Genomic DNA, 27,197 nt, shown 5'->3' with positions numbered 1-27,197 from the left:
AAAAATAAATTCTTCTTTTCGAATTTATTGTTGGTCTAGCTGTTTGCATCCAAATCCTTCCAGCTTTCATTAAGCTCTTAAAATGTCTGAAATTGAGATTCAGCATGTCTCCAGTTAATGTTTTGTTTAACTCTAAAGGGATGGTTCTTCCAATTTCTGATGTTGGCCCTTGCACCTAAGGATAAATAAATCAGCCGTTCACACAGCTGTAAAGATGACTTTGCTAAGTGATGTGGCAAGGTCTTGTGCTAACCTCTGAGTTCACAGGGACAGGGGCTTATCAATGAATGCTAGTACATGACATAGTTCATTCCAGGAGACATGACTCTTCTAAATAAAGAATTGGGAAATCTTTTGCAGATGGTGTGCATAAAATTACTTATGGAACAGCTCCACTGCTTCTGATTAATGTGTTATGGCTGCCAGCCAGGTGGGCGTGAGATGGAGATGAGAAGCAATCCTTACAATGAAGTTGGGTTGTCTGGTGCCTTGTTAATATTAATTCTGTTTCAGTTCTTGGGAACTATTACCAGCCCTTAGCACTGGACTCCGCATTATCCTACTTGTCTAATTTAAATTATGTTCTTCTTTACAGAGTTTTAGTGTATGAGGGGAAGCAAGTCATGGTGGATTCTGGACCGATCTATGATACAACCTTTGCTGGTGGACGACTAGGTCTTTTTGTCTTCTCTCAAGAGATGGTCTATTTCTCTGACCTCAAATATGAATGCAGAGGTTAGTTACAGAAAATGTCTGGAAAATGCTGAAGCCTTTGATAACCTGTGGAGCAAGCACGAAATATGGAAATGAAAAGTATCCTCTAGTTACTGAAAGCAATCTGTAATATCATAGCATGTAGTAAACCTTGATTTATTGAAATACCATTTCCCCCTATAGTAATCTCAATTTGAATAACAAAACCCAGATGTTTAATATTACCCACCTGGAAAAAATGAGATAGAAATCTCCGAGTGAGATATGTGCTTAGAATTCTCTCTGTATATCCACTTTCCTTTGTAGACTATTTCAGTGTGTCCTGCAGGCAGAGAGCTACTTCTGGATCACCCCTATTTCAAGAGGCATGAAGGAGAGAGCGGATGTTTTTAATGAGCATGTCTGTCAATAGTGCCTTGTCCAAAATGTTTTGAAATACAGAAAATGCTTTCCCAGATTTTCTTATATATGATTTTTTATATACATTTAGATAGGTAGGTGCACATACACATATGTGTGTGTCTCTATCTATATAGACAGATACCTATTTTTATATGAATGTCCTCACATTTGTAGGAAAATGCAGAACAGGAAACATTGTGCTGCATCTTTATACTGTATCACGATGGAGCTCTCTTCTTGTGTGATTGACTTCCTAACCAAATAAAACAAGCACAATTAATATATTTTTTTACCATTTCTTTCAGATGCTTGAGCAATGGTTGCTGCATTACCAGCAAAGTACTGTAAATGCTATGCAACCTAGACACCTCAGTACATCCTGGTACTCCCAGTTTCTATTTCTGTGTACCTCCTGTCCTCTGTCCTCGTGCTCCACTCACCAGGTGCTTCCCTGCTGCCAGGAGTGCCTCAGCCATCCCTCTACCCAAGTGCCTTCTCACAGCCAGGACTAATGAAACCTAAACGTGAGCGTCCGACCCACCACTGAAGCAAAAGCAGATTGATACATTACAACACTTTTGTAGAGTGAAAACTTAGCAAAACATGTTTGTTTGTTTATTTGTCTTTTTTAAGGAATGACGTTTACATATAAAAATGTAATTACTTAATGTATTTATATATATATGGAGAAAAAGAGGGGGGTGATGATTATCAGTCATTAAGTGAGGAAAAATGCATTTGAATAACTTTTTAGGTGTACGGTTGACACTTCCTTGCTCTGATCAGGACTGGACTTCAGTAACACAAAGCCTCTGGGTCTAATTTTAGCAAAGTAATGGAGGGCCGCACCAACGGTATCTATAATAATAGTGAAAATGCCTTTGGATAATAAAGTAAAGGTCAATTATGAACATTTCTTGATCCAAAAAGATGTTCTTTAGCTTATAAGGATGCTCTTAATAACACCCATTAAAATTACAGTTGGCAGAAATGTCAAATTTGCAACATAAAGCATTGTCTTGTAGAGACTGAATTCTGGCCAAATAGAATTGAACTGCAAACTCCCATCTGAAAGGGAATAGTTATTCGTTTAAACACCCAAAGCTATCACTATTGTCTGACTTACAGAAAATTATTTCCATTTGTTCTGTTTCCATCATATTTTGCATCCTCTTTTAATAAAGAATATACCATGACCGTGTGGAAACAAAATGAACCTGAACCACTTTCCCACCTCTGCTGCAAAAAGCACTTTGACATCCTGAATCCTGATGTGGGTTTTTGAAAAGGTGGCAACACCACTATCACTTAATTTGGTAACGTATGAACTTAAGGTTCCATCTATAAATATTTTGTTAGTATTTATTATTATTATCACACTGAGCTACCTTTGCTGATAATTTATTTTAAAGCATGTCATATAATGCATCAGTAATACATTCACAAATAATGATATTTTAAAACTATTTTTAAAAGCATATCACAATATGTAGATATTGTCAAAGCATGGTATACACTTAAGTATATTTTCATGGGTTATATTCATGTATGCTTTAAAGTTAAATGAATAATAATAAGGGATTTATAAATGGAACCTTAATATATATCCAGTTACCCTAATTTTAATGTTTTGTATTGTTACCTATGTCTGCTGTATATAGAACTTCTTAAATAATGCTGAAGGGATACCAGTGTTTATTTTAAACAGATACAACAGTTACTCAGATATACAATAGTATAAACATGTTTAACATTTTTTTTGTTTTGTTTAAGTTGTATGAGCTTTGTTCACAAAAAAAACACACGCTGATGTAATTTTATTCATAGATGGGTTAACTAATGGAATCATACAGTACCTCTGCCTTCTTATAGGGCACAGTGAGCTAAATGTTGAATCAACTTTTTCGCCCTTGAAATAGATTTTATTGCTTCATTCATTAGAAAGGAATTCACAGTTGCTGGCTTTATTGCACATTTTATAGTGTTCATATTATCAAATCTATTTTGTTTGGTTTTGGCTTTTTTTTTTTTTTTTCTTCTTAATTTTCTGTTGTGTGTTGTTTGGGTTTTTTTCCCAAAAAACCTCTTCATGAGGTTTTTAAATGTTTCCGTTTCTTACTTCTGGTGTTTCAAATTGTATCCTCAAGTCCCAAGCAGAAGGGAGGGTGACTTCATTAAATGTAATGATTGTAATGGCTGTGTAGGGTTTTTTGTTTTGTCAGAGAGAGACATCAGTGTAGGGATGAAGATGTTAATATTTGGACTGTATCATAATTTTCCTATTCTATGTAAATTATTTATGATGTTTTTTTAATTTCTTTTTCTTTTTTTTCCTTGCAAGTGTGTGTGAGAGAGAGTGAGATCAATGAAATTTCATTTTGTTTTGCCAAAGATTGTAAATAATTATTTATTTGTTTACATGGACGGAACTTTATCATTTAACGTCCTGATTCATTTAGTCAGATCCTCATTTTTTTATATATATATATTTTAAGAAATTAATGATAGGAAATAAACTGTAAAAAGGTTTTATAAACAAAATTCTCTTTACCTTTTTTATAGTTAAAATGTTTCTTTAAAGAAAATATTGCATTCCCCAAAGCCCTCAGTTAAACAAGCCTCTTGCCTTGCTATAAACCAGTTCATTTCAAGCAGACCAGCAAATCTGTTGCTTGGTTACAAACCACTGTCTTCTAAGGTTGTAACCAGCAGGTTTCCTAGTCTCTCTGACAAGACATCATTCCAGGTGAAATCTTTATCTGGCAGACTATCCCAAGCTTTATTTATGGCATTGCAACTGAGAAATTTTGGTCCTACTTCTCTTTTTTTTTTTTGCTGGACTCGTACACGCACTTTCTGTATTGTGTCTTGGCCCATGTGTTTGAACAAATATACGACCCTATTCTGTAACTGCTTCTGCTGTGAGTCCCATCTAAGTCATTGGGATTCGTTGGTGTGAGCGAGGATTGCCTTCCTGCTGGAGAATTTCAGGAAAGAGTGAATCGTCACTAACCAAGCAGAATAAAATACAAGAAAAAATTCTTGGCATGAGAGATCTTTGCCACAAGTGTGACCTGCTCCCAGGGAGAGGAACTTGAATTGGATTAGGAAAAGTAAAAATGCCCAGAATGCTGAAATGCCAGTTCTGAGGTGTGAACTCAAGCCATATTCTCTTATAAATATCCCAACTATTAACTTCTCTTGGCCTTACAAATGTCCCACCTGTTCTCTTTCCGTGGCTTTTGGTTCCAGTGCAACATAGCCAGAGTACTCAGAACATAACACAAGAAAGCCATATACTCTTCAGCACGATATCTTGATGAGTCCTTTAAAATAATACAAATGTTCAGTGTTGTAGAGAGGTGACTTTCTTCTATTGTGTGCCACGAGGATGTAGATGGTTGACATTGTTCAGGTAATAGAGTGATCGCAATCTTGTTACCCATGTTCCCAAGAGGCACTTTTAAATCTCTGGTATGAATCTGCAAGAGAGTTTTGACCAATGTGCCAATTTGAAGGGAAAGAAAAGTCCCTTCGTGGCAACCAAACAAACCCTGCAAAACAAACCCAGGGAAATAAACCAACTGGAAACAAATGAAACCATAAACACAGCACTTCAGTACTTGTACAGGGTCTTTGAGAAAAATAGAGAGGGAAAGACCGAAAAAGCAGATATGCTGTGAATGAGCAGGTTCACATAAAACAGTGACATCCTCTGATTTCATAGTTCTAACTACAGGCTTTTGGAGATGTTCAGGAAAATTTGGCTAATTTGGGAAAAATACATATTTAAAAATTTTGCAGCCTCTGCACTTGTTCCCAGAGGGATATGGGTATGGAAGAAGACCTGAAATCCCTGCAGAGAGGCTGTTTTTCTCACAAGGAGAAGCGGTGAGTAGACTGATTCTGCCACTGACTCCTGTGTGATGCTGGGCAGAATCATTTCCCTGAGCGCCAGGTTCCCATGTACTAAAAGGCAATGATTGAATTTCCTTTCCTTTAAGATCCTTTTGATAAGTTTTATGTATCTCGTTGTTTCTGGGCCACCTGAAAAAGCAGGAAGTACTGAAATCCTGAAACTCCTCTGAAATAAAGTTCCGATGAGGCTTCTTGTCCAGTTTTAAAACATAGGGGTTTTTAGATAAACTTTGGATAAACCTCTGAATTCTGAAAAGTTAAGCTGAACTCACAACATTTAGGGATTTGTTCATCATAAGAGTAACACATTTACCATGGTTTCTTCCAGAAAGGAAGGAAAAAAATCCAACCAAGGATTATACCTGTGATTTCGCACATCAGGCGGCCCAAATAATAGCATCGTGAATGCTAACATCTGTCTGGTCCTTGGTAGCTACACAATGGGGACAGAAGCTGAACAGACGATCACAGTGGGCCAAACCTTCATCTTGGTCAGCTCAGTGGGAGTTTTGCTATGGACTTGAGTGATATCTGGATGAGATTCAGGGTTCGGCTTGTGCTGCAAACCTCCATAGAGGAAGAGCTCTAATGCTCGCAGGGGAACATCTGCTCTCTAAAGCCATTTGAAAAATAAATAACTATGTAATAACTTGGCACAGGCTTGTTCCCAATGTGGAGAAGACCACCCTTGTAGATCAGGAAGGGGGATTTTGAAGCAAAAGAAACCTGGGACTGATTAAACCAAAGGTCCATCTAATCCATTATTCTGCTACTTGATAGCTGCCAGTATCAACTGCACCAGAGGAAGGTGTAATCCTTATCATTAAAAATCATACATTAACATGCATAGAAGGGAAATATCTTTCCTAGCCCCAGCCAGTTAATGAGCAGTTTCTGCCTTCATGCCTGTGTGGCTTATTTTGCACTAATATAACTGCAAATATTCTTGTTATTCATATAAATGTCTCGGGTTTTTAATCCCACTTCTCAACCTATTGAGACTTCTGGAGGTCGATTTTACACAATATACAGTATAAATTAACCAATTTCAAGTCTGTTACTGTTTAATTTCATTGACAGGCTTTATTTCTCACAGACTTTGGGAAGGTGTGAATAGTATATATTTCATCATAAAACTGCATGTTAGAAAAAAAAATAATTCTGCTCTGCTTTTACTACTTGTGTGCATGTGTCTGTAATGGGTTCATGAGAACATCAAAGGTAGAAGAATTTCCTCTGCTTACTGAAAAGATCAGCTGTCATATTGCAATTCTGCTCAGGTACATGACGCTACTCATGGTGATGTCCTTCTCCAAGTCTCTCTGTCTAGTTGTTGTGTAGACATGTCATATATGTGCGCACGCACGCACACACACTTCTACATATTTTGCAACGATAAGTGTCATTCTGTGGTTATCTTGCTCTTAATGCTTTCCCTAGCCATCTGCAGGGCCACAGTTGGAATCAGGCAAATGAGCTGGACAGATATTTTACAACCTTTTATCCTGTCGATGATCATTAATCATTGCCTGTTCATCTTGATATTTGTAGAGTTGTGCTTTGTTGTTCCTTCAGAAGCAAGGAATTTCCTTTTGAGACATCTGCTGAGCATTTCTGGACTCTTCAGCACTGCTGAGTGCACCAGTCTCTGGATGCTGGAGGTGTGCATTGCAAATCACACTTCAAATCTTTGCAACAGCTGTAATAAGGTAATTTGTAATTTAGAAATTGGTTTTAATCTCAATTGCTCATTGAAATTACATAGTCATTCAGTAACTTCTAGGAGATACAGTCTTGACACTCCCTTTGTGAGCTGACTTCCTGTCTTTAAATCATGCTGACACAAGAGAAAACAAGGGAGATGGTGGAAAGCTGCTGGCACTGTCAGCTGCTGCAGTGGATAATTTTTGACCAACGCCCTTCTATATATGTGAAGAAAATGAAACCTAGAGTTTTCAGTTTCATGCAAGGCAGGCTTGCCTCAGATAGTTCTGATTGATCATTCGATCCAGTTTTCTTCCTGGAGTTACTGCTGCTGCCTTCTTGAAAGTAGCAACAACATCCAATAGAAATTTTAGGGTGGGATCTGCCTATCATAAAGACACAATTAAATTTTTCCTTGTAGATTGGGTATTAGGAAAAATTTCTTCACTGAAAGGGTTGTCAAGCACTGGAACAGGCTGCCCAGGGAGGTGGTCGAGTCACCATCCCTGGAGGTATTTAAAAGACGTGTAGATATGGTGCTTAGGGACATGGTTTAGCGGTGGACTTGGTAGTTCTAGGTTAATGGATGGATTAGATGATCTTAAAGGTCTTTTCCAACCTAAATGATTCTTTGATTCTGTGATTCTATGAATCTATTATTCAAGACATGGCAAAAACAATATTTCAGTTTCCTTTAACAGATATTCAGGAGCAGTGGCTACCAACTGTTAAGACATTCCTTGCTGGTGAGACTCCAGTAATTTATAGTTGGAATGTGGAGCCCGGGCAAATTAATCTGTCCTGATTTCTGAAAATTCAGCTGCACTGTCTCTGCTCTAGGATTTTGCAGTCAGAAGTAAAAGACCACCCAGCTGGTCATGGATGTAATCCAGTGGGTTTAACTATATGCAGTAGCTGAGCCTTCATGCTGAAGAAGTGGGGACAATGTCTAAAAGCTGAAACCAGTGACACGTGGAAGATAAATAGCTTTCTCAAGTGAGATTTGATTACAAAGATATTGGCAATCACTGCTTAGACAACAGAACTTCTCAATTTAAAGGGAAGAGTTCCAAAGTTTGTAAACGAGATCAGGAGCAGGGAGAAAACCAGAATGTCATTAAATGATCAAGTTGAGATTTGCACAATTTACAGAGAAATGGCGTATCCATAGGCAGTAAAATGACAAGAGACCACACTCTTGTTTTTTTCTTTTTGGAAATTCTTCTTTTAAATTAAGTGCAGAAAAAAGAAATAGTCAGTCTGCATTCAGTTTTTTTCATTAATATATCAATAAAAAGCTCCCACTTGTTTCAGAAGGAAGCATCCTCTATTGTACACATAGAGAACTGAGAAGACTATTATTTATATAACGCCAAATCCTTCCATAGGAATTAATTCCTTGCTTTCAGTTGAAGACTTCATAGTTTTTTTGGTTTATTCAGCAATACTAAAATGGTCAAATACAATAAATTACTCTCCCGGATCATCTCACATGATGTCTCCATCAAAGACTGGTGTCTAGAGCTTGAAATAGACCTTAAATCAGTGTTATTCATTAAATGAAAAGAAATTAAGCCATTTGTGGTTATAGATAGGATGATTCCCCAACCCTGAGTAGGAACTCTATCTTCCATCACTGGACAACCAAGAAACCTATTGTTCTTCATGCCTAGCATCAGCCTTCCCTGTGGTGGAAGCTGTGGCTGAACAGAAATGAAGCAGAGAGCTTCTGAGCACTCGGTCAATGTCTTTATCGCAAACCCATCCATTTCAAAACAAACAGGCACAAGCCGTTTTAACAACAGTATGAAAACATCAGCTCCTGTTTTTTCCTATTCCAACTTTCCTCTAACAATGATTTAACCTCCCTTTAAGTGAAATGAAGACAGACAATCACAAAAATTATCTTATTTGAATGCTTCCATATTCCCTTATATACATCTGAAAATTCCGATTATTCATTCAACCATGATGCACTATGCTGGAGAGGTAGATCAAAAGAATGCTTTTCTGCTAACTACTTAGATTTGGCAAATTGAGACCTATACACTGGACTTTCAAACCTATCTCCATTTTGACTACAGAAAAATGTTTCATAACTAATGGTTACTTTAACAAATGACCCAGGTATTTAATATATTATCTGAGTTTATTAGTAAGACAAATAATATTTCTGGAATATTTTCAAAGAGGGGCAAAATATTTACTACGAGTGGATGTAAATGACTGGATGTAAATGAGTAAATGAGTGGATAATAGTCACTTTTCTGCAGTGATTGAAGGATCTTCTGTGTAAAATCTGTTCAGCTATTAGGTTGAGTTTTGTTTTGGGGTTTTTTTTTGTTCCATTTCCATCTTTGGTAACATTTTGTGAATAAAAATAGGAAGTTGATTTTTGTTATTAGCAATCATTCTTAACTGCATGGAAGACCTGATGCCTGGTTAAGTTTTTACTGAAATCTCATGTCTCAGGAAGGAAAGTTCTAGCCAGAACCATTTCTCTATTCTGCAGAGAGGAAGAACTGTTCTCCCCCAGTGGACATTGACTGCCTTCTGATGAGACAAATAGTACAACTGAGTTACTGAAAGCAGGAGCTGGCACCTGTGGCATGATTTCACTTGACCCATTGTGACAGCCAAAGAAATAGCCAAGATAAGAAATCCTGCACACAGCTATCCCTGTGCGCAGTCCCTTGCAGAGGAGAGGGAGGAAATGCGTTAAGCCCACAGAGAGTTACTTCACGCACTGAGGTCTGCAGATCAGCTCCATGGCTGCTGTGTTGCCTGTACTTAAAATACTTTGCCCTGTCCTGATGACAATGCATCTGTCTACAGACTAGTTCCAGATTTAACAGCTGAATGCTGTGCATAAAGACTTTTTTTTTTTTTTAACGATGCATATAGACTGAAACTAAACAGTTTTACTTGCTTATTTCTGGAATATTCATGCTAGTGTTGGTTTGTTTTGGGTTTGTTTTGGTTTTGGCTTTTTTTTTTTTTTTTCCTTTGTCTATGAACTGGGGTTTCATAATGCTCCTGTATGTCCCAGAGGATGAAATAATGTTTTGAAAGAGTTCTTAAAAAACTCCAGTGCAATGCATTGTGGTGTCGTAGCGCTGTGAAGGATCACTGTTTGTGCCTCTTCATTCCTGCCCAGGATGAGTTCATAATGTGGTGGCTGCTATTTCTCAAACAGTGGGCATTGGTTAGCTCCATAATTATGTACATATTTTCTTCCCTGTATTGTTTCTTCCAACAGAGCATGAAGTAATGATGTGGTTTAACAATGCAGATGGAAAATCACAACCTATTTCATATCACCTATCACTTCATATCAGCTGTTTAGGTCCTGCCCAGTTCCCAAACCAGAGTGGAGCCACTGTAGTTTTTGCAATACTTTCAGAAATAAAAGATTGCTTGGAAAACTACTGCATTAATTTCTATATTTTCAAAAGGAATCAATGCTCCGTTTGCACATATGACCTTCTTACAAACAGGAAGTTTACTTTTCTGTACAGTTTTGATTAAATATTAATATGAATTTTAAAATCTTGACGCTTCCAAATGAGTACAGAAAAGATTTTATCAATGGGCAATTTTGTGCCTTTTCCTGCAATATTCTAGAAAAGCTTTAACACTGAAAAGTGCCTTGGAAAACCTTTGGGCTGTGATGTCTAAATAATTAAAGATGTAGAACTGGTATTTCTCAAGAAGAAAGATTAATTTTTACAAGAAACTGTATACATTTCACTGTGAAGTGATTAATAAGTAAGAAATGGCAAGTATCTGAGACATCTTTACCTCTTCTATTGCTCAGTCATTACTCTGCATAGACGTGTCCATGTGGGATAAGCCAATGTCAATTTGCCTTACTAGGACTACCAGTTTTTCATGCACATGTTCATAATTTTGAGGGACATACATCACCTTTCAGCAAAAAGCCTGACATTTCTTATGTTGCAAGTGTTTTGCATTAGAAATGTAAAATAAAACCAAAGCTGTGGAAAGAATTATTATTTCAAAAGGAAACAATCTCAGAGCATTTTAATTTCCTGCTATATCCATATTTTTGTATCTCATCGTCTAGGGCTTTGACATGTATTTATGCTCTGCATTGTGTTGTCCCCATCACATGAGAAGCTGTTCCATTTCTCCCAGGGATAACCTATAGGAAAGATAGAAACCCCTCCCTTTTTTACCTGCCACAGCTCTCAGAAGCGCACAGCAGCACCAAGAGGGTGGGAGGCAGAGGCTCCCAGCATCACAGACCAGCCGGTGCAGAGAAGGAAACAGCAGAAGGATGAAGACAAACAAGGCTGATTGATAGGAGCAATCTGTGCAGCTATTTGCCAGGTCCCGCAATACCAAACAGCAGCTCCCAATGGCAGCTTTTAAGGGGTTTCTAAATTTTCTCCAGATTAAATCTTAATGTGCTGAAGTGTATTAAACCAAAGGGATTTTTTTTAAAAAAACATGTCTAATAAGAAGCTGTGAATGCCAAATGTATTTGTCACCTGATCTATCTAAGGTTTGTTTTCTTTCTCTTCCATCGATTGTACTTCACTTTGATATTGGTAAAACTTCAGGGAAAAAAAATCCTCCTTACTTTTATACTGAATAAGACACATTTTGTATACTATAAAGAAGATTGTTTAATTGTGAAAGAGTTTTTTACTTTTTCAGAAAGAGGTAGGGAGCCTTGCGAGTGCTAAAGGTGCTGCTGTGGGAGGAAGGGAAAAATTCACCCCTAGTGATGAGAGAGAGATATTGCAGGGTGAAGGCAGGGGAGGGCATCTGATTTTGTGTGGTTCTACTGTGTGGACAAAACCTTGGGAAACTTTACTAATAAAGTCTACTAACATAGGCTCTCTGTCGATTACTGGGTCAAGGTTATTAATTCTGCTCACCCTGGGTCAGTCACAAAGCATTTGTGCCTGTTTCCATTTTTAAGTACATTTGCATATAGACAAACCCATGTATAGACATATACAAAGGAAGTGCTTGTATGCACAGGGGTTTGTTTATGCAAGTCACAATGAAAAATTAACTTCTTGCACAATTCCTGTTAACAAAAGCATAGCTGCTGATTCCAAATAGTCATAGGCAAAAATATCAATACTAAACTTATTGGCTCAGTGGCAGATGGAGACATATTGTGATGATTTGTGCTGCAAAGGGGCCTCTGCTTTTTAAAGTACCTATGCCAATACCACTTTACTGCAGCTATTGGAAAGCCAATAGAAAGCTCTCAGATGGAGACATGGAACATACCAGATGTGGCTTAGAGGAACGAGTGAGGGGAAAGCAGCAGCAATAAAATTGCACAAAATTTTATAGGGACTGACAAACCACACAAAAGAGGTGTGCAGGGGGAGAAAATACTCTGCTCAAAGTTATAACCAGTACTTGCAGAAATGTAGGATTTAGTCTGCAGAGATCATCAGTCAGTATCTAAACCACCTAAGACGACTGGCAGGATCCCCTGGGGAACTGCTGTGCTGTGTGCATCAGAAGCCAGCTGCTAGTCTTTCTTCGTTGCTGTGTATTTTTTTATTAAATAGATTATAAAGCCAGAGAGCCAAATTCTTGCTTCACTTATGCAAAGGCAGGCTGAAGAATTAGATGTATGCATAAAATACAGAACTTAGGTTCCTCAGAGTGAGCTTACAGAGGTGGCATTTTTCACTTACATACATTTGTTTGGGAGATTTTTTTTCTTTTTTGTTTTCTTCATCCTTTCAGTGCAGAATGAAGGTCACTGAACCATGTTCATACCTAGGAAATACTGATGCTTCTTAAAGATGGAAACAGAAATGATTTGGGATTGTAAATGGTGAGCTGAGGGCAACTGTTAAATCTTAATTCCCAAAAGAATACTGGTCATAAAGGATTGGCCATTTGGTCTGTGTATCACAATGCCACATTTGCAGCTATGGCTGTAAGAAATGCTCTGTTTCCAGATGTGAGAGACAGATGATATTCTGGTAAATAAATGGAAAAAAAGAAACCAAACCAGAAATGAGATTTAACCATCTGAGTTGTAGATATCTGTACCTGGCCTAACTTTTTATACTTCCTTTGCAGTTAGTGAAATAAAACAGGCTTTCCTAGAACAAAGTATTTATTTTAATGTAGGTGTATAAAATAGGACAAATAAATCTGAAAAACTCAAATCCAAGCCAGACGAGGTACGCACTTACAAAACTCTTCTTTAGGATGCAGAAGGAAAGCATGTCTGGCAGTGTTAGTTTAACAGTTGGACTTGAAGATCTTAAGGGTCTTTCCCAACCTAAATGATTCCATGACTCTGTGATTCTGTCTCTCCTCTTGTGCTCCACTCACAAGTGACTACAATGCTATAGATATTCTATATTTTTCTGGTATGGTCTTGTGGTGAGACTATTTCCTTATGCACTTTTACTGGGGTATAGAAAATCATTCCCTATGGTTTTTCAAGGTGCACTTAATTTTATCCAGGCAAATAGAGCAAGTTTTTGTTTCTGACTATGCTGGTTCAGAAAGATTCATTGTTCACTGTACTGACTTCATCCAAGTTGACCTTTGCTTTACTCACACCTCTGCACTGAGGCATTTGAATAGAATAACTCATTAATGACTTATTTCTGAGCTTAAGCAAAAAAGACTGTGACCAGACAGAAGAACCCAAGTGGCTGTGATTCTGAATCCTAGCAGCTGCATCCACTTGAGTTGCTAATTCTAGAAATATTAACAATATTGGAATAGATATAAATCATCTCTTAAAAATTTAGGAACACTGCTGTGATATATAGGCCATTACTGAGATATAGCAAACTTCATCACTAAACCAGAAATCAGTTCTGAACAACTGCTCCCGCTGTACCTGCTTGGAGCAGGGGCATTGGGCTAGACAACTTCCAGAGGTCCCTTCCCATCTCAACTAGTCTATAACTCTATAAAAGATGATGGAAAATTAATGGAGCTCTTACATAGCCTGCCAGAAGCACCGGATTCAGGTGCTTCATCATTAATGGCAAAGCTTCAACAGCAAATAAGACTGAGCAAGAAAATCTGTAAGTAGGTCAGGATTTCAGTGGTGAAATTAAATCTGACTTTAAAAAAAGGAACAGTCATATGTGTCAGGCTGTACAGTTATTTTATATTTAACCTGTATAGTACCACATGCAGGACATCCAATTACATAGATCCTGAGGGAAGACTGAGTCCTGACTACTCTATTAGAAAAATGCAGGAAGTCAGTGTAGTCATTTTTAGACCAGCAGACATCTAGAGCTGGCACTGAGTTCAACCATTACCAGAACTGCCTGACTGGTCCCAAGATAAGCTGTTCTCTGTCAGAAAATTGGACGACTGCAGAGCATCATGATGATACTTCTTCTCAAGGGCTTCCACCTCTTTATTCCTCTGACTGAAAAAACATATGCCTTGACTGTAGTCTAAATAACAAAAATATAAAATAGGAAAAAATAAAACCCACAACAGTCAAAAGAAGTAAACCAGTAAGGATACAGAACATGATTTGTACCTACTAGACCAATTTTAAAGTGAAAAAATAACTAGGAACTGAAGTAGGATTTTTACTAATCCTGGTTTCTAAGAGAAATGAAGCTGGCATGATCATGCTGTCCATCTGTCTATCATCTGCTACTAAATCGCTAACAGTACTTTTAACCTCATTGGCCAGTTTTAATCAACTTGACAGAGCTGTATTTGACAGACATTTCAGACTATTAAATACATATGGTTTTTGTACAGATAGGATTAATTAAGATTTCTCTTCCATGTGGATTCTCTTTTTACTAGTAAGTCACAAAAAGACTGAGATCTTTTCTCATAATTAGCAGATCTCTAATCTCTTTCTCTTTGATGTCTAATACAGGTAAAGCTCAGGAGACAACATTCACATAATTCAGTGAAAAATTAGCTAAGACACAAACGCATTAGAAGCCAGTCACTGGTTCCAGCGTTACTTGTGACACTGAAATACTGGGAAAGCACTCATATGAGTGGCCTGTTAACAGGAATTTAAAACATACAAAACCAAGTAATTGTTGTCATTTCTTTGTTCTATATCGTTACTGAAAGCCCTAGCCAAGCTTCAGGGATTACTTGCTACGTACTGCACAAGCACAGTTTAAGATGCAGTTTGTTGTCCTGGAAAATCTGTTAAATGGTCAAGATAGACTAAAGATATACATGTGCATAGAATCATAGAATACCAGGTTGGAAGGGGCCTCAGATGTACCACTCACGTTTTGTGACTCCTAATGTATCATGTGGGATTTTTTCCTACTATGCGGAAAGGTGATTCACAGATACGGTTTGTGAAAGCTAGCCACTGACAGGATAATGAAATAAGCTTATTTTGCAGAACAATTTCAATACCGGAGAAGACAGAAGCATGGTGAAGAGTTCTGAAGATGAGATCTCAGATGTTGAGGAACACACAGAAAGCATGGAAGTCAAACAGGGAAAGGACCGTGCTGTTTGCAGTGTCGTAAGTGATATGGGTCATACCACATAGAAAAAAAAAGTGGCTCTGAGCAAGGTGGAGGGTGAGAGGAATTAGAACAGGCTCATACAAATGAGGACAAAAATATTGAATTTCAAATTGTGAGAAATGTGGATAGTACTTTTTTGGGGGGTTTTGGAGGGGTTTTTTGGTTAGTTGGTTTGGGGTTTTTGGGGGGTTTTTTGTTGGTTTTTTTGTGTTTGTTTGTTTGTTTGTTTTTGGTGAAGATCTCTTTAAGGTGTAGACCTCAGTCCTTTTTATACTACATCAAATCAGTGCCATAGAATAAGAAAGATTGATGGTTCAGATCCATGCTTTCTCCTCAAGGCAAGGCAACCTCTACCTAACTTACTCCTGACAGATGATTCTCTTGGTCTGTTCTTCAGAATAGGGTTTCACAACTGCCCTAGATATTCTGGTTAACTACAGTCACAGACAGAGGAATTTCTCTAATTCATAAAGTATTTGTAGCTGTTCTTTGAGCCTATTATTTCTTGTCCTATCAACAGTGAACATGGAAAACAGTTCACTGCCAAACTCTGTGGCAACCTTTTACGTATTTGTAGACCTAAATTTTTTCTAAATCCCTTCCTCCCAGGCCAGCCAATATCAATCTTTTCTTGTAAATAACATATTATAGGGCCCAAAATACTTTTCTTGTTTTCCACTGGACTGTTTTCAAATGTCCTGTATTTTTTACATGCATAGAGCCCAAATCTGATAATGAGCAGAAGAGAAGGATTGCATCCTGTGTCTTGCAAAATCATGGTCCAGTTTATAAAAATCCAGTATGAAGTTTTTATTTTTTCAAAAGTTTAGTTTGTGATCACCTGTGATGTACAGGTGCTTTTCTGTACAGGGCTGCCCAAATGTTGTGCCACTTCCTTTCTTTTTGGTCAGTTGGTTGCTTTTCTACTTGTCTGTATCAGGTTGTCCCCTGTTGCAGGTGTGCTGGAGGAATGGTCAGCCCATTTGAGTGTGAGTGACTGGGTCTTTCAAAACCTGGATGTCCTTTGTGATCCTACTCAATGCTGTGAATTCCATTCTGGACCAGCATGGACGTTGGTCTATGATGCAAATGTATACAGTGTTGATGCCATTTCTATTACTGAACTTAACAAAGCCACTGGGCTCTGTAAGCGATGGTAGAAGGTATTGCAGTCTCCACAGGGATAATTAGGTAAGGGCATGGCTACAGATGCTGACTAAGTTTCTTTCATTTCCTGAAGTCCATGCTTCTGTTTGCAGAGTCCCTTTGGTACATTTATTTTGGTACAAATAAACCACTTAGATTTCTTTGACAAAAGTTGATTAAAGAGATCTGTTTCATCTAGAATATTGCATGTTCTGTTACTGCTGCCCTAAAACCACACCCTTTGAGATCCCTTCAGGATAAAAATGATGAGAGTGAGCAGAGCTTGCTGAACCACGAGTGAGGATGAATCCTAAGAACACAGAACACCAAAGGAACTTCTGCTCTAAACTGTGATGTTTCAGATGGGGTTAGTTATACTTAAGAGGGAAGGATGTACAAAAATTAAAAAAAAAAGGAAAATAGCATGTTTAGATACTTCTTGCAGTTTCTGAGGTCCTTCTTTCTAAAGAAGTACTGTCTTTAAGTAAGAAGTAATTCTGTCTTAAAAGATGGGCAGTGTTTCAATCCAGCAACCCCAGTGTGAGACAGCTTATCACAAAGAAGGAAGCTCATTTGCTTTCTGACTACAAACTAAATCTGATTAAAGAACTTTCAGGGAACAGCTACTTAATTAGCGCTGTTATGTTAATACTACTGCAGATATTGACTATAGTATAAATGATTATACTGGGAGAACATGAATGCTGAGAATTAACTGTACTATTATACCTGAACTGTCATTTACGCTTTTGGCATCACAGCAGATGGACATGCAAGATGCAGGAATGTCCCCAGCAGATACTGCTGGCCCAACATTTCAAATTTCAACCCCATACTGTGTACGCATACCAATAGTGGAGTACACATATGGACAAATACTTGAAGTGGAAATAAATGTTTCGGCAGTCACACTTCATAACAGTAGTGAGAATCAGAACCTCATGTTTGCAACTCTTCATCACTTCTGTGTGGGAATATCTGAAAACCTTAATTGTCTATGGGCCTAATCATGAGGTGATGATCACTGCCAACAAAGTGCTGAGAGCTCTCAGCTCCCACCGCACTCAGAGTGGTGAGATGAGGATGCTCAGGACTTCGCAGCAGCAGCAGCAGCAGCACCGTCATCCTGCCTCTCTAAACACATACTGTTTTCTGAAGGTCCTAACTGAGAACAATTGTTGTCTCTAAACAAACAATAACAGCTCATCTGGAGCCTCAGTTGCTCTCGGGCTGACAGCCTCAATTCCCTAGCTTGGTTTCAAAGAAATCCATTTCCTACTCTGGAGGAGAAACAAGGCATTTGATCTGCGATTCGCAGAAGACCATTCCTTCCCCTGTCCTCCCACGCCTTTCATGTCTCCTTGAATTTCATCTCCTACCGCCAGCATGCAAGGGAAGCCAATTCTGGTGATGTCACCAGGACTCCTCTGAGTGGCCTACGTGTTATCAAAGAGCTGCTCCTCGGAGGAAACCTGGAGCAGTGCCTAGAGCAAGCGCAGTCTGCCAACCCTCAGAGAAACATTTCTGTAATTGAATGGGGCCACGGGGCACTGGTGGCCTGTCCTTCTTTTCATCAAATCAGTCAGGCACCAAGGAGCAATTCCAGCAAAACAGTCCAAAGTAAACACTGTGATTTTGAGAAGGATAAATGACACAAGAAGCCAAAGGAGTCCTTGAAGAAGTGGTGCAGTAATATTTCATTTGACCACCTACGGCCACAGTTAAACAACTCCATTATGTACAAGTGTAAGGTCATGAGGTCTTAAAAAGTAGGGGAGCCCTGCAGGAAGGATGGGCCATATTCTCACTTTAAAAGCAGACTAAAAAAGAGCTTCAGAAATCCTGGCCCTGAAGTTTGTAAAACAAATAATGCGACGAATTTACCTATAAGAATGCTTTAAGGTGATTGTTCTTTCTGGATGTATGTTGATATTGGTTGTTTGGTGTTTTTTTTAAATACACAACAAATCTTTACTAAGGCCAGGACCATGATCATGGGATTCCCTTCAGTGTCCAAAAACCCATAAACAATGCCAGTGTGTACAGTATATTATTTTCAGTTTTACTGGGAGCTAAGCTGTTGTGCAATTTGACAAAAGGGACATGCTTTTTAATGCTACTCTCCTCAAAATCTGTTGAGCTAGATTTTTTCAGAGAAGTGAGACTATTTGAAAGCTAAGTTCCACACTACAAAACTCATGATTGTCTTGCAGTTCTGATGCTTGCAGTCCAAATCTTTGACTTCTGTCTTTCCGACAGTGTGGTGATTTTAAAGGGTACTGTAAAGTTGAACAAACAAAAATTGTGTGTCACTTAACAGAAACATCAGTGAAAAGGAACAAATTATTGAAAGGGACTGCCTGGTTCTCCCTCTAATCACCAGCAAACCTAGACATAACCCCCAATTGCCCAGTGCCTTTTCTTTATTAAACTTGCATTGTTTGTGAGGGTTTTTTTGTGTGCATGGTGAATTGAAGAACCCTCTGGATAGACAGGAGAAAGAAGCACTGAAATTTAGCATGGAGGGTTTAGATGGTTAGCCTCCAATTGCTCCACAGTCACTGCTATTTGTCAGTCCTTACTCCTGCCTGTAATAACTCTGTAGTAACTGCTGCCCCTCTTCCACTTGCCAGCTTTTGCCTGGCATGGGGTCTCCCTCTCTCCAGGGAGGGAGGTAGGTAGGAAGGCCACACAGGGCCCTGAAAAATTGTTGTTATTCAGATGCCCATTCTAGAAGTCTTGGCAAGGCTGACTATTCCATAAAATTTTAGATATTTTGTGGTTCATACCAGGTTATGAAGTTTGGCGGTCTTTTAGTGAAACACAAAAGCAGTCCTGCCTGCCAAACCAGGTGATTCAGAGCTGCAAAGACCGTGTGGAAGATTTCTGCTAACTGTATAGACCACTTAAAAATGCATTCATGCTCACTTTGTTGGAAACCAGAAAATCAGATGCGTAATCCCACACAGGAATTAGAGCCAGAAGTTACATCTGTTCTCTAGAGCTACTTTCCCCACTCTTTCTGTTTCAATACCAAGCTTTGCCCTCCAGCAGGACAGCAGTTGTCCCACTGCATGAATTTCTGCTGCTTCTTCACTAGGGAATTAACTCGGACAGGTTGTGTTGAAATGAAGTTTAAGCTTTGCTGGCATCCCACTAGAAATGACCTTTGACTTTTTCAGCCAAGTTATGATAATGATGATGCAGACCAGTCTGGTGGAGGCTTCATCCTTTTCTTTCAAGAAGGTCTGTCATGGAGAAACATCAGTGTTTTATTTAAAAAGTCATAAAAATTTGTTTTCCCATTTGCATGTCGCTCATCTCTGCTTTTACTGATGCGCACTCAGAAATAAAATCTCACTCCTGCAGCTCTGTTTGGATGGATGGAGGGATCACTCTGCACCCCTGCTCATCCTTTGGAAGGGTAGTGCATGAAACAAGGACTCCACAGCAACAGGGTACAGTTGAGGATCAGTGGTCTCACTGTGTTCTCAAGAGTGAAAAAAGTCTTTTTAATAGCCTATTCCCAGTGCAAAATATGGTTAATTTTGAAGGTGTATGTATTTACATTGTTAAATTAATTTATATTGAATAAATGATCTCATACTATGTGGCCTAGGACACTTTTGCCATGCCTAATTTCTGTGAGTCAGTCTGTAACTATCAATGATACTTATGGTTTAACAAGATGTTTCAACATCATTTATAGTTTCCTTTTGATGTGGTAAAGAAAGTGTTTAATATGCACAATGGCGGATAAATAGCTTCACCTCAGATTATGAGCCTGTAACGAAAGAGCTCTACAGTTTGGGGTAGGATTGGAGGTGTAGGGACTGAAGAATCACCAACATGGAAACCTGTTAGGAAAAGTGTCATAGAATACCTGCCATGTGTAGGTTTTTTTATAGTATTTAGAAATAAGTGGATAATAGTAATTAGGAAATGTTTTAAATCTTTTACTAGATGCCCAAAATCACAGATGCAGACACTAATTTTTATTTTTTCAAATAAAACTAGTTTAGATGGAAAGTGGAATCAACTACACATGCTTGCAAAAGTCATAGATGTACCACCCCACATGGTTTTCTTTTTCACGTGAATAGATGAATTTTCAGGTATTTCACACACACATGAACTTTACATGACAAGTACCCATAGATGTGCCCATATTATATAAAATTTCATAAACCATTAGTGCAACTTTATATCATTTAAATGAAGACAATATGGATTGAAGTTAGGATATTGTAAACGAAACAAAATGACAGAAGAATCTTGCTCTGTTAAGCAAGATCTGCACAATACAGCAGAAAGCAGAACAACTCCATTTATTTTGCTGGCTGGACTCTTATTTGAATTTGCAGTCATGGTTGTTTGGGGTTTTTTTCAGCTGCATAATAGTGCTGACAGATTCAGCTGGTTACCAACTATTAGTCCCACATAACATCCTTTAGTTGTTACTCTCCATCTTGTATTTGTCAGCTTGATTATTTCTTTCAGAGATTACCTATCACTTTTCCTGAAGAAATTCATCCAGGCTTTTTTCAGAGTAAACTATGTCTGAGATATATAAGAAGTAGTGAAATTAGTAGAGTTTGCTCAGCATTCTCCAAGGGTTGATTTGGTTTCTGAAAAGGCATGTAAAAACACACCACAACAGATGTAGTACAAACAAAAGATTTTTTTGTGACTTTTGAGGTCACAAGCACAGTTTCAGCTGTCCTCTCTACTATGCAGACAGGAAAATATTTCTATTTGCCAGAGTTTCTTGGTCTAATTTACCACACTTTTTTAGCCTAGGTCTCATTTGCTTAGCCAAAAAAGAGATTACCTTGCTGATTCCACAGTGTTCAACCTGACATATTTTCTGCACTAGAATGGAGGTGAGCTCTTGGAGAACTTGATCATGAAACCACACTTGCTTCTAGGAACAGTGAGATTTGGATAGCTATCTAGATTGAGAGTTTTTGCAAAAAGATGTCCTGAGGATCTGACAGCTGAAGCAAGCAGTGCATAAGTGTTTTAATAAACTTTCTGGAAAGGGGAGGAATGTCTACCCTCTGCAGATACATCCCATAATTTAACTGGTCTTCAGCACTGGGTAGAGAAGAATGGCACATCTGGATTGCTGGGAGGCACTGGAGCAGTATGTTCCCTACTACCATTTATCAGGACATGCTAAGAGCTTTTTTGCATCATCTTCTGTTTCGAGGGGATTAAAGTTATGTGGAGAATCTGTAGTATGTACTTGTACTCATTAACCTCCCAAGTTGCTTCATAAGCATACAAACACATCATACTGTGAGCAGATTGCACAACGCTATCCATTAATTCATGTCAAGGCTATAGTCTGAGTCTTCATCATCTTTGGAAATATACCCAAGGGGTATAACCCTTGTAAGACCCCAGAAATCTTTTCTCATGACTAGTGAGGGTTAGATAAACCATAGTGGGGTTCTGTTCTGTATCTATCTTATATTTGTTTTATTTACTAATTTTTTAATTCACTCCTTTTGAACCTTTCAGAATGAAATAGTATTGCTTAAGTAGAAGAAAAAGAAATGCATGCCAAGATTGAAGAAAGAAACAAGAATATTTATAGTTCAGACAATTCTGTAATTGTTTTGTCTGGGTCAAAATGATCTACAAAAGCTTCCTTGGCAATGAAAACTCAAATGAAAAATCTTGGTCAAATCTGATAACATTTATGCAATAGTGATAGAAAAACTAGATTCTTCTGTCTGATAGACACGATCTTCTCTTTTTGTGTACTGTTGTTTTGCTTGTTGATTGCTGTGCAGTACTCCTTGGATATTCCAGTGATCATTAGGACCCATTCTCTAAGTAGAGGATTAGAGTCAGTCTTCTCTTGAAAGGACCTTCAATGGAAACAAGCAGGCTCAGGAAAGGGGAGAAATGCATAAGACACATGATGATTTACAAATCTGTTGTTTCAAAATTATTTTTTTATTATTATTCCAGTTTTTATCCACCAGTGACTTTTAATTGTATTGGCAACGGTTTATTTATTCTATTTTTGACAGTATCTATAAAGTGTGAGCTAGAGCAGTGGTGGGTAAGACAAGAAAATAAGACATTAGATAAAGCAAAGGCAGAGACCGGTGAAAGTAGGAGGGTGGTGAAGGTGAACTGAAGGAACTGTCTCTCTGGTAAGATAGGTGAACTTGCTAGGGAATGGAAGGAACAAGTTAACTAGGAAGAGAGCATAGTTTTATAACTGTATCAATTCCTGAAGATCCCTTGAGAAACTGTTGACTGCTGCAACCAATCTTCAGTCCAGTTACAACGCAGATTTTTCTCTCTACTACACAACTCTGACAGAAGGAAGAATAGAATAATACCTAGTTCCTCTGTTAACCTTCCCTGTACAGCTTCAGTGGGTCAAGGAGAGAGGGACAATTGTTTTAGGAGATCACTTTATTTCCTTCTGTCTGTAGAGCTGCTGGAACTGCATCTGCTGAATTTCCAACATGTAAGTCAAAACACTAGGAAATGAACTCAGATTGAACTGTGTTAATGTCTTAGGTGAGATCAGGAGTGTGCTTTTGATGGGAAGCTCCTGATCACTCCCACTATCCATGTTGTGGTTCTTGCTGCAGAGTCATCCTGGAGTGTGTGAACCTTGTGCTTTTTAGATGAAACTAAAGCAGCAGATGTGCTTCAGAAGCATGTCCTATGCCTTGCAACTGCCACAATCCACAGGACAGATGAAAACCAGCATGTCCTGTCTTCCCTCCTTACAACTAGTGGAGCCATGTGTCCCTCCCTGAAGTGGCAGATCCGTCTGTCCTTCTGCCACTTTTTTGTCTGCCTTTAAACCTCCAAACAGAGATGGTGTATTTCTGAAGACCCCACTGGGGCTGAACTCAAATCTTGCTCTGATTTCATGCTGTGAGCTACCTCCTGAGCACCTGGGTTGTTTTGGTCGGGGAGTCAGAAGTGCCCAGATGAGGGTACTGTCCATTGTTACTCTGTATTACAACAGGCTAAAGAAGTTTGCATGCCTCACACCAAGCCAATATAACTGTTTGATACTTACAGGGAGTGAAAGTAAAAATATGGAAAATGGCAGAGACAATAAAATAATGCCCTCCTCATCCTTCTGGTTTAGCTGTAACATGAAGCTGAAAAGCGTGATGCCAGTTTTCAAGTCCCTCCATAAAAATTATTTAAATAAACTTTAAAGAGTGAGTGTCCTGGTTTTGTAGGGATAGAGTTAATTTTCTTACTAGCAGCTGGTACAGTGCTGTGGTTTTAGATGATGATAATGTTGATAACACACTGATGGTTTTAGTTGCTACCAAGCAGTCAGGGACTTCTCAGCTTCTCATACAGCTTTGCCAATGAGAAGGCTGGGGGGACCCAAGAAGCTGAGAGGGACAGAGCTAGGACAACTGACCCGAATTGGCCAAAGGGATATTCCATATCATTTGACATCATGCTCTGTATATAACTGGGGGAGTTGGCTGGAAGGTGGGGCGTCTCCGGAACTAGCTGAGCATTGGTTCTGGGTGGTGAGCAATTGTGCCGTGCATCACTTGCTTTGTATATCCTATTATTAATTATCATCATCATCACCTTCCTCTTCTGTCCTATTACACTGTCTTTATCCCAACATATGAGTTTTGTCTGTTTCTTTTTGATTCTTTCCCCCATCCCACTGGGGGGGAAGGGGGGGGGGTGCAGGGAGGGAAAGTGAGTGAATGGTTGTGTGGTTGTTTTAGCTGCCTGCCAGGTTAAGTCATGACAGTGAGTTAGTCACCACTGGAATAAAATTCAAAATTCTAACTGACATGAAATTTACAAAAAAAATTACAAAAAATATTCTCCCTCTGAAAAGTTTTTCTATAGAGGTGAAGCTCAACAACCACAAACAAAACAGTAGTAACTAAGTACAACACAGATTTTAGTTTTAGCCTATTGTGCCAAAAGCAGTTGGCCCTGACTCCTGAAGCAGGGCTCAACTGGTAAGTATTCAACAAATGGGTTTTTTTTCTGGATTCTTTTCTTGCTCTAGTGGGTATTTGTGCTCTGGTTTTCCATTGAACCTTATTCCTGTGATGTATTTTTGGTGCAGTCCTTAAAATTTATTTAATATATCAGAAAGATTTTTGTTTATGCTTAAGTCAAGCCTAGAAAAACACTTAGGTTACTTTCACATTTTTAAATCTGATCAAAATAAACTAATATGTATCTTTAATGGAGCACACAGACTTAATCTATGAAGTGGTGGATAACTCATTGCGGAAATTTGCCAGTGATATATTGTACCTTGGCTATTCAGTCTGTGCTGCTGAGCTATGGGATCAAATCAGATTAGCTATGAGAAAACTTCAATTTTATTAATTGCAAACTAGGCTTGCAGATTTCAAGGTTGAAATTAGCAAAATTAATTTTACTAGCAGTGACTGTCCTACTGCATTTGTATAGAGTGAGGCCAAATTGTAAGCCAGCTGGAAGTGAGGAAGGAAAAGAAGAAGAAAGAGCTTGGCTGAAGCTAGAAATCATATGGCATACTTGGGTTAGGCATAAGGTGGAGCCATTAATTTCAGGAGGGGTAAATAATCCTCAGTATCTACTCTGGGAATTTTTGCCTGAATTAGGGCAGAGATCATAATCTATAATCCCTAATCATTGCTTACTTCTGATGGGCTGCACAAGGTCCATGCAACAACTGAGAGTCACTTATGTGCCCAAACACAAATGGGACTTAAGCAGGACTAAGTAGCATATTGACCTGTGTGTATCCCATTCTACCAAGGTAGATTTCACCTTAGGAAGGTTAAAAAGTAGATGAGATGCTCAAGGAAAATCTCAAGTTACCTGGCTTTCCTTTGTTCTAAAGAAGGATTAAGCATCTGGAGTTGTGTGGGTGGCTTTGCAGTGGACAATGTATGGTTTTCTTCAGTTACTATAAATCTATCAACAGAATATTATCTTCTCAGTAAGAAATACTTCTGCACTTCATTAAGATGGAGAATTATCAATTCTGTAGCAGGGAAGCTGTGGTGGGTTGACCCTGGCTGAGGGCCAGGTGCCCACCAGAGCCGCTCTATCACTCCCCTCTTTCATTAGACAGGGGAGAAAAGGTACAATGAAAGAAAACTTACGGGTCGAGATAAGGACAGGGAGAGGTCATTCTCTAATTATCATCACGAGCAAAACAGACCGAACTTAGAGAGGGAATTCATCTTATTTATTACTAAGCAAAACAGAGTAGAGGAATGAGAAATAAAATCAAATCTTAAAAACACCTCCCCCCACCCCTCCCATCTTCCCAGGCTCAACTTCACTCCCGGCTTCAACCTCCGCCCCCCCCAGCGGCACAGGGGGACGGGGAGTGGGGGTTACGGTCAGTTCATCACACGGTGTTTCTGCCGCTTCTTCATCCTCAGGGGGAGGACTCATCGTTCCCCTGCTCCAGCGTGGGGTCCCTCTCACGGGAGACAGTCCTTCACGACCTTCTCCAACATGAGTCTCCTCCACGGGGTGCAGACGTTCGGGAGCAAACTGTTCCAGCGTGGGTCCCCCACGGGGTCACAAGTCCTGCCAGCAAACCTGCTCTGGCGTGGGCTCCTCTCTTCACGGATCCACAGGTCCTGCCAGGAGCTTGCTCCAGCGCGGGCTTCCCACGGGGCCACAGCCTCCTTCAGGTGTCTCCACCTGCTCCAGCGTGGGGTCCTCCACGGGCTGCCTGTGGAATCTCTACACCCCCTCATCCTCCCTCCATGGGCTGCAGGGGGACAGCCTGCTTCACCATGGTCTTCACCACGGGCTGCAGGGGGATCTCTGCTCCGGCGCCTGGAGCACCTCCTCCCCCTCCTTCTTCACTGACCTTGGTGTCTGCAGATGTTCTTACATCTTCTCATTCCTCTCTCTGGCTGCAAAAGCTCTCTCTAAGTGTTTTTCTCTTTCTTAAATATGTTATCACAGAGGTGCTGATTGCCTTGGCCTTGGCCAGCGGCGGGTCCGTCTTGGAGCCGGCTGGCATTGGCTCTATCAGACACAGGGGAAGCTTCTAGCAGCTTCTCACAGAAGCCACCCCTGTAGCCCCCCCCCCCGCTACCAAAACCTTGCCACGCAAAACCAACACAGAAGCCATGTAAATGAGGCCTTCTAAGTAGTGAAACGAAAATCGCATTCTACTGACAGTCTTTTAAAAATACCTTGGGCTTGAAAGTTAGAACTGAAAGTTTGGACAAGAGACAAGCCTGGGGACATCTTAATAATGAATTACTAGCAATTTTGGAAATATTTGGGTAAACTGCATTAGCTTGACTAGGCTATAACCTGGATGACCAGATTTGTACCCACACTGCCGATATTCTGAAGAGGAGCATTTGGCTATCTTCTGTCTTTTGCTTTGGGTATTAACATCACAGAGATAGTTACATGAATACTACACGCATTCTGTAATGTCCTAACACAACAAATGTCATTTCAAGTAAGAGAAGGATAAGTGCATTATAGGTTTCAGTCTATTTTATATTAATCTGGCAAAAAATACTGTTGTTTAAGTCCTGACAAAGGTTCTGCATGGACATTAAAGGTAAAAGACCAGAAGTGTCCTTTCAGAAAGCTTAAGAATTTTATGGCAGCAGGACTTCAGAATGGTTTGAATATTCCATTTGAGAGTGTCTTTAAGCTCTGGATGTGTTTATTGTCTATCATGAGTTCCATATGAAATCTGCTCAGATCACAAGTATAAGGCTGCCTCTTTAAACTAGCTAAGAACCTTGCAAAACTCATCACAAAATCTAAAAGACTGTCTGAGCTCTTTCTGGCTCCAGC

At 39.2% G+C, this 27,197-nt stretch overlaps 1 protein-coding gene across 1 annotated transcript in view; it reads left to right on the top strand.

The window, feature by feature from the left end:
- Nucleotides 1-2,312, top strand: part of THBS2 (thrombospondin 2) — a 32,515-nt gene extending 30,203 nt beyond the window's left edge. The window contains exons 21-22 of the mRNA XM_075748611.1: nucleotides 596-735; nucleotides 1,422-2,312. Of these exons, the coding sequence (XP_075604726.1) occupies nucleotides 596-735; nucleotides 1,422-1,429 (148 nt within the window). The 3' untranslated portion in view covers nucleotides 1,430-2,312. The remainder of the gene's footprint in view (nucleotides 1-595; nucleotides 736-1,421) is intronic.
- Nucleotides 2,313-27,197: the final 24,885 nt, after the last annotated feature.

This window comes from Balearica regulorum, chromosome 3, assembly GCF_011004875.1.
Source record: "Balearica regulorum gibbericeps isolate bBalReg1 chromosome 3, bBalReg1.pri, whole genome shotgun sequence".
Classification (NCBI taxonomy): Eukaryota; Metazoa; Chordata; class Aves; order Gruiformes; family Gruidae; genus Balearica; species Balearica regulorum.
This window is presented reverse-complemented; position numbering and strand designations above follow the sequence as displayed.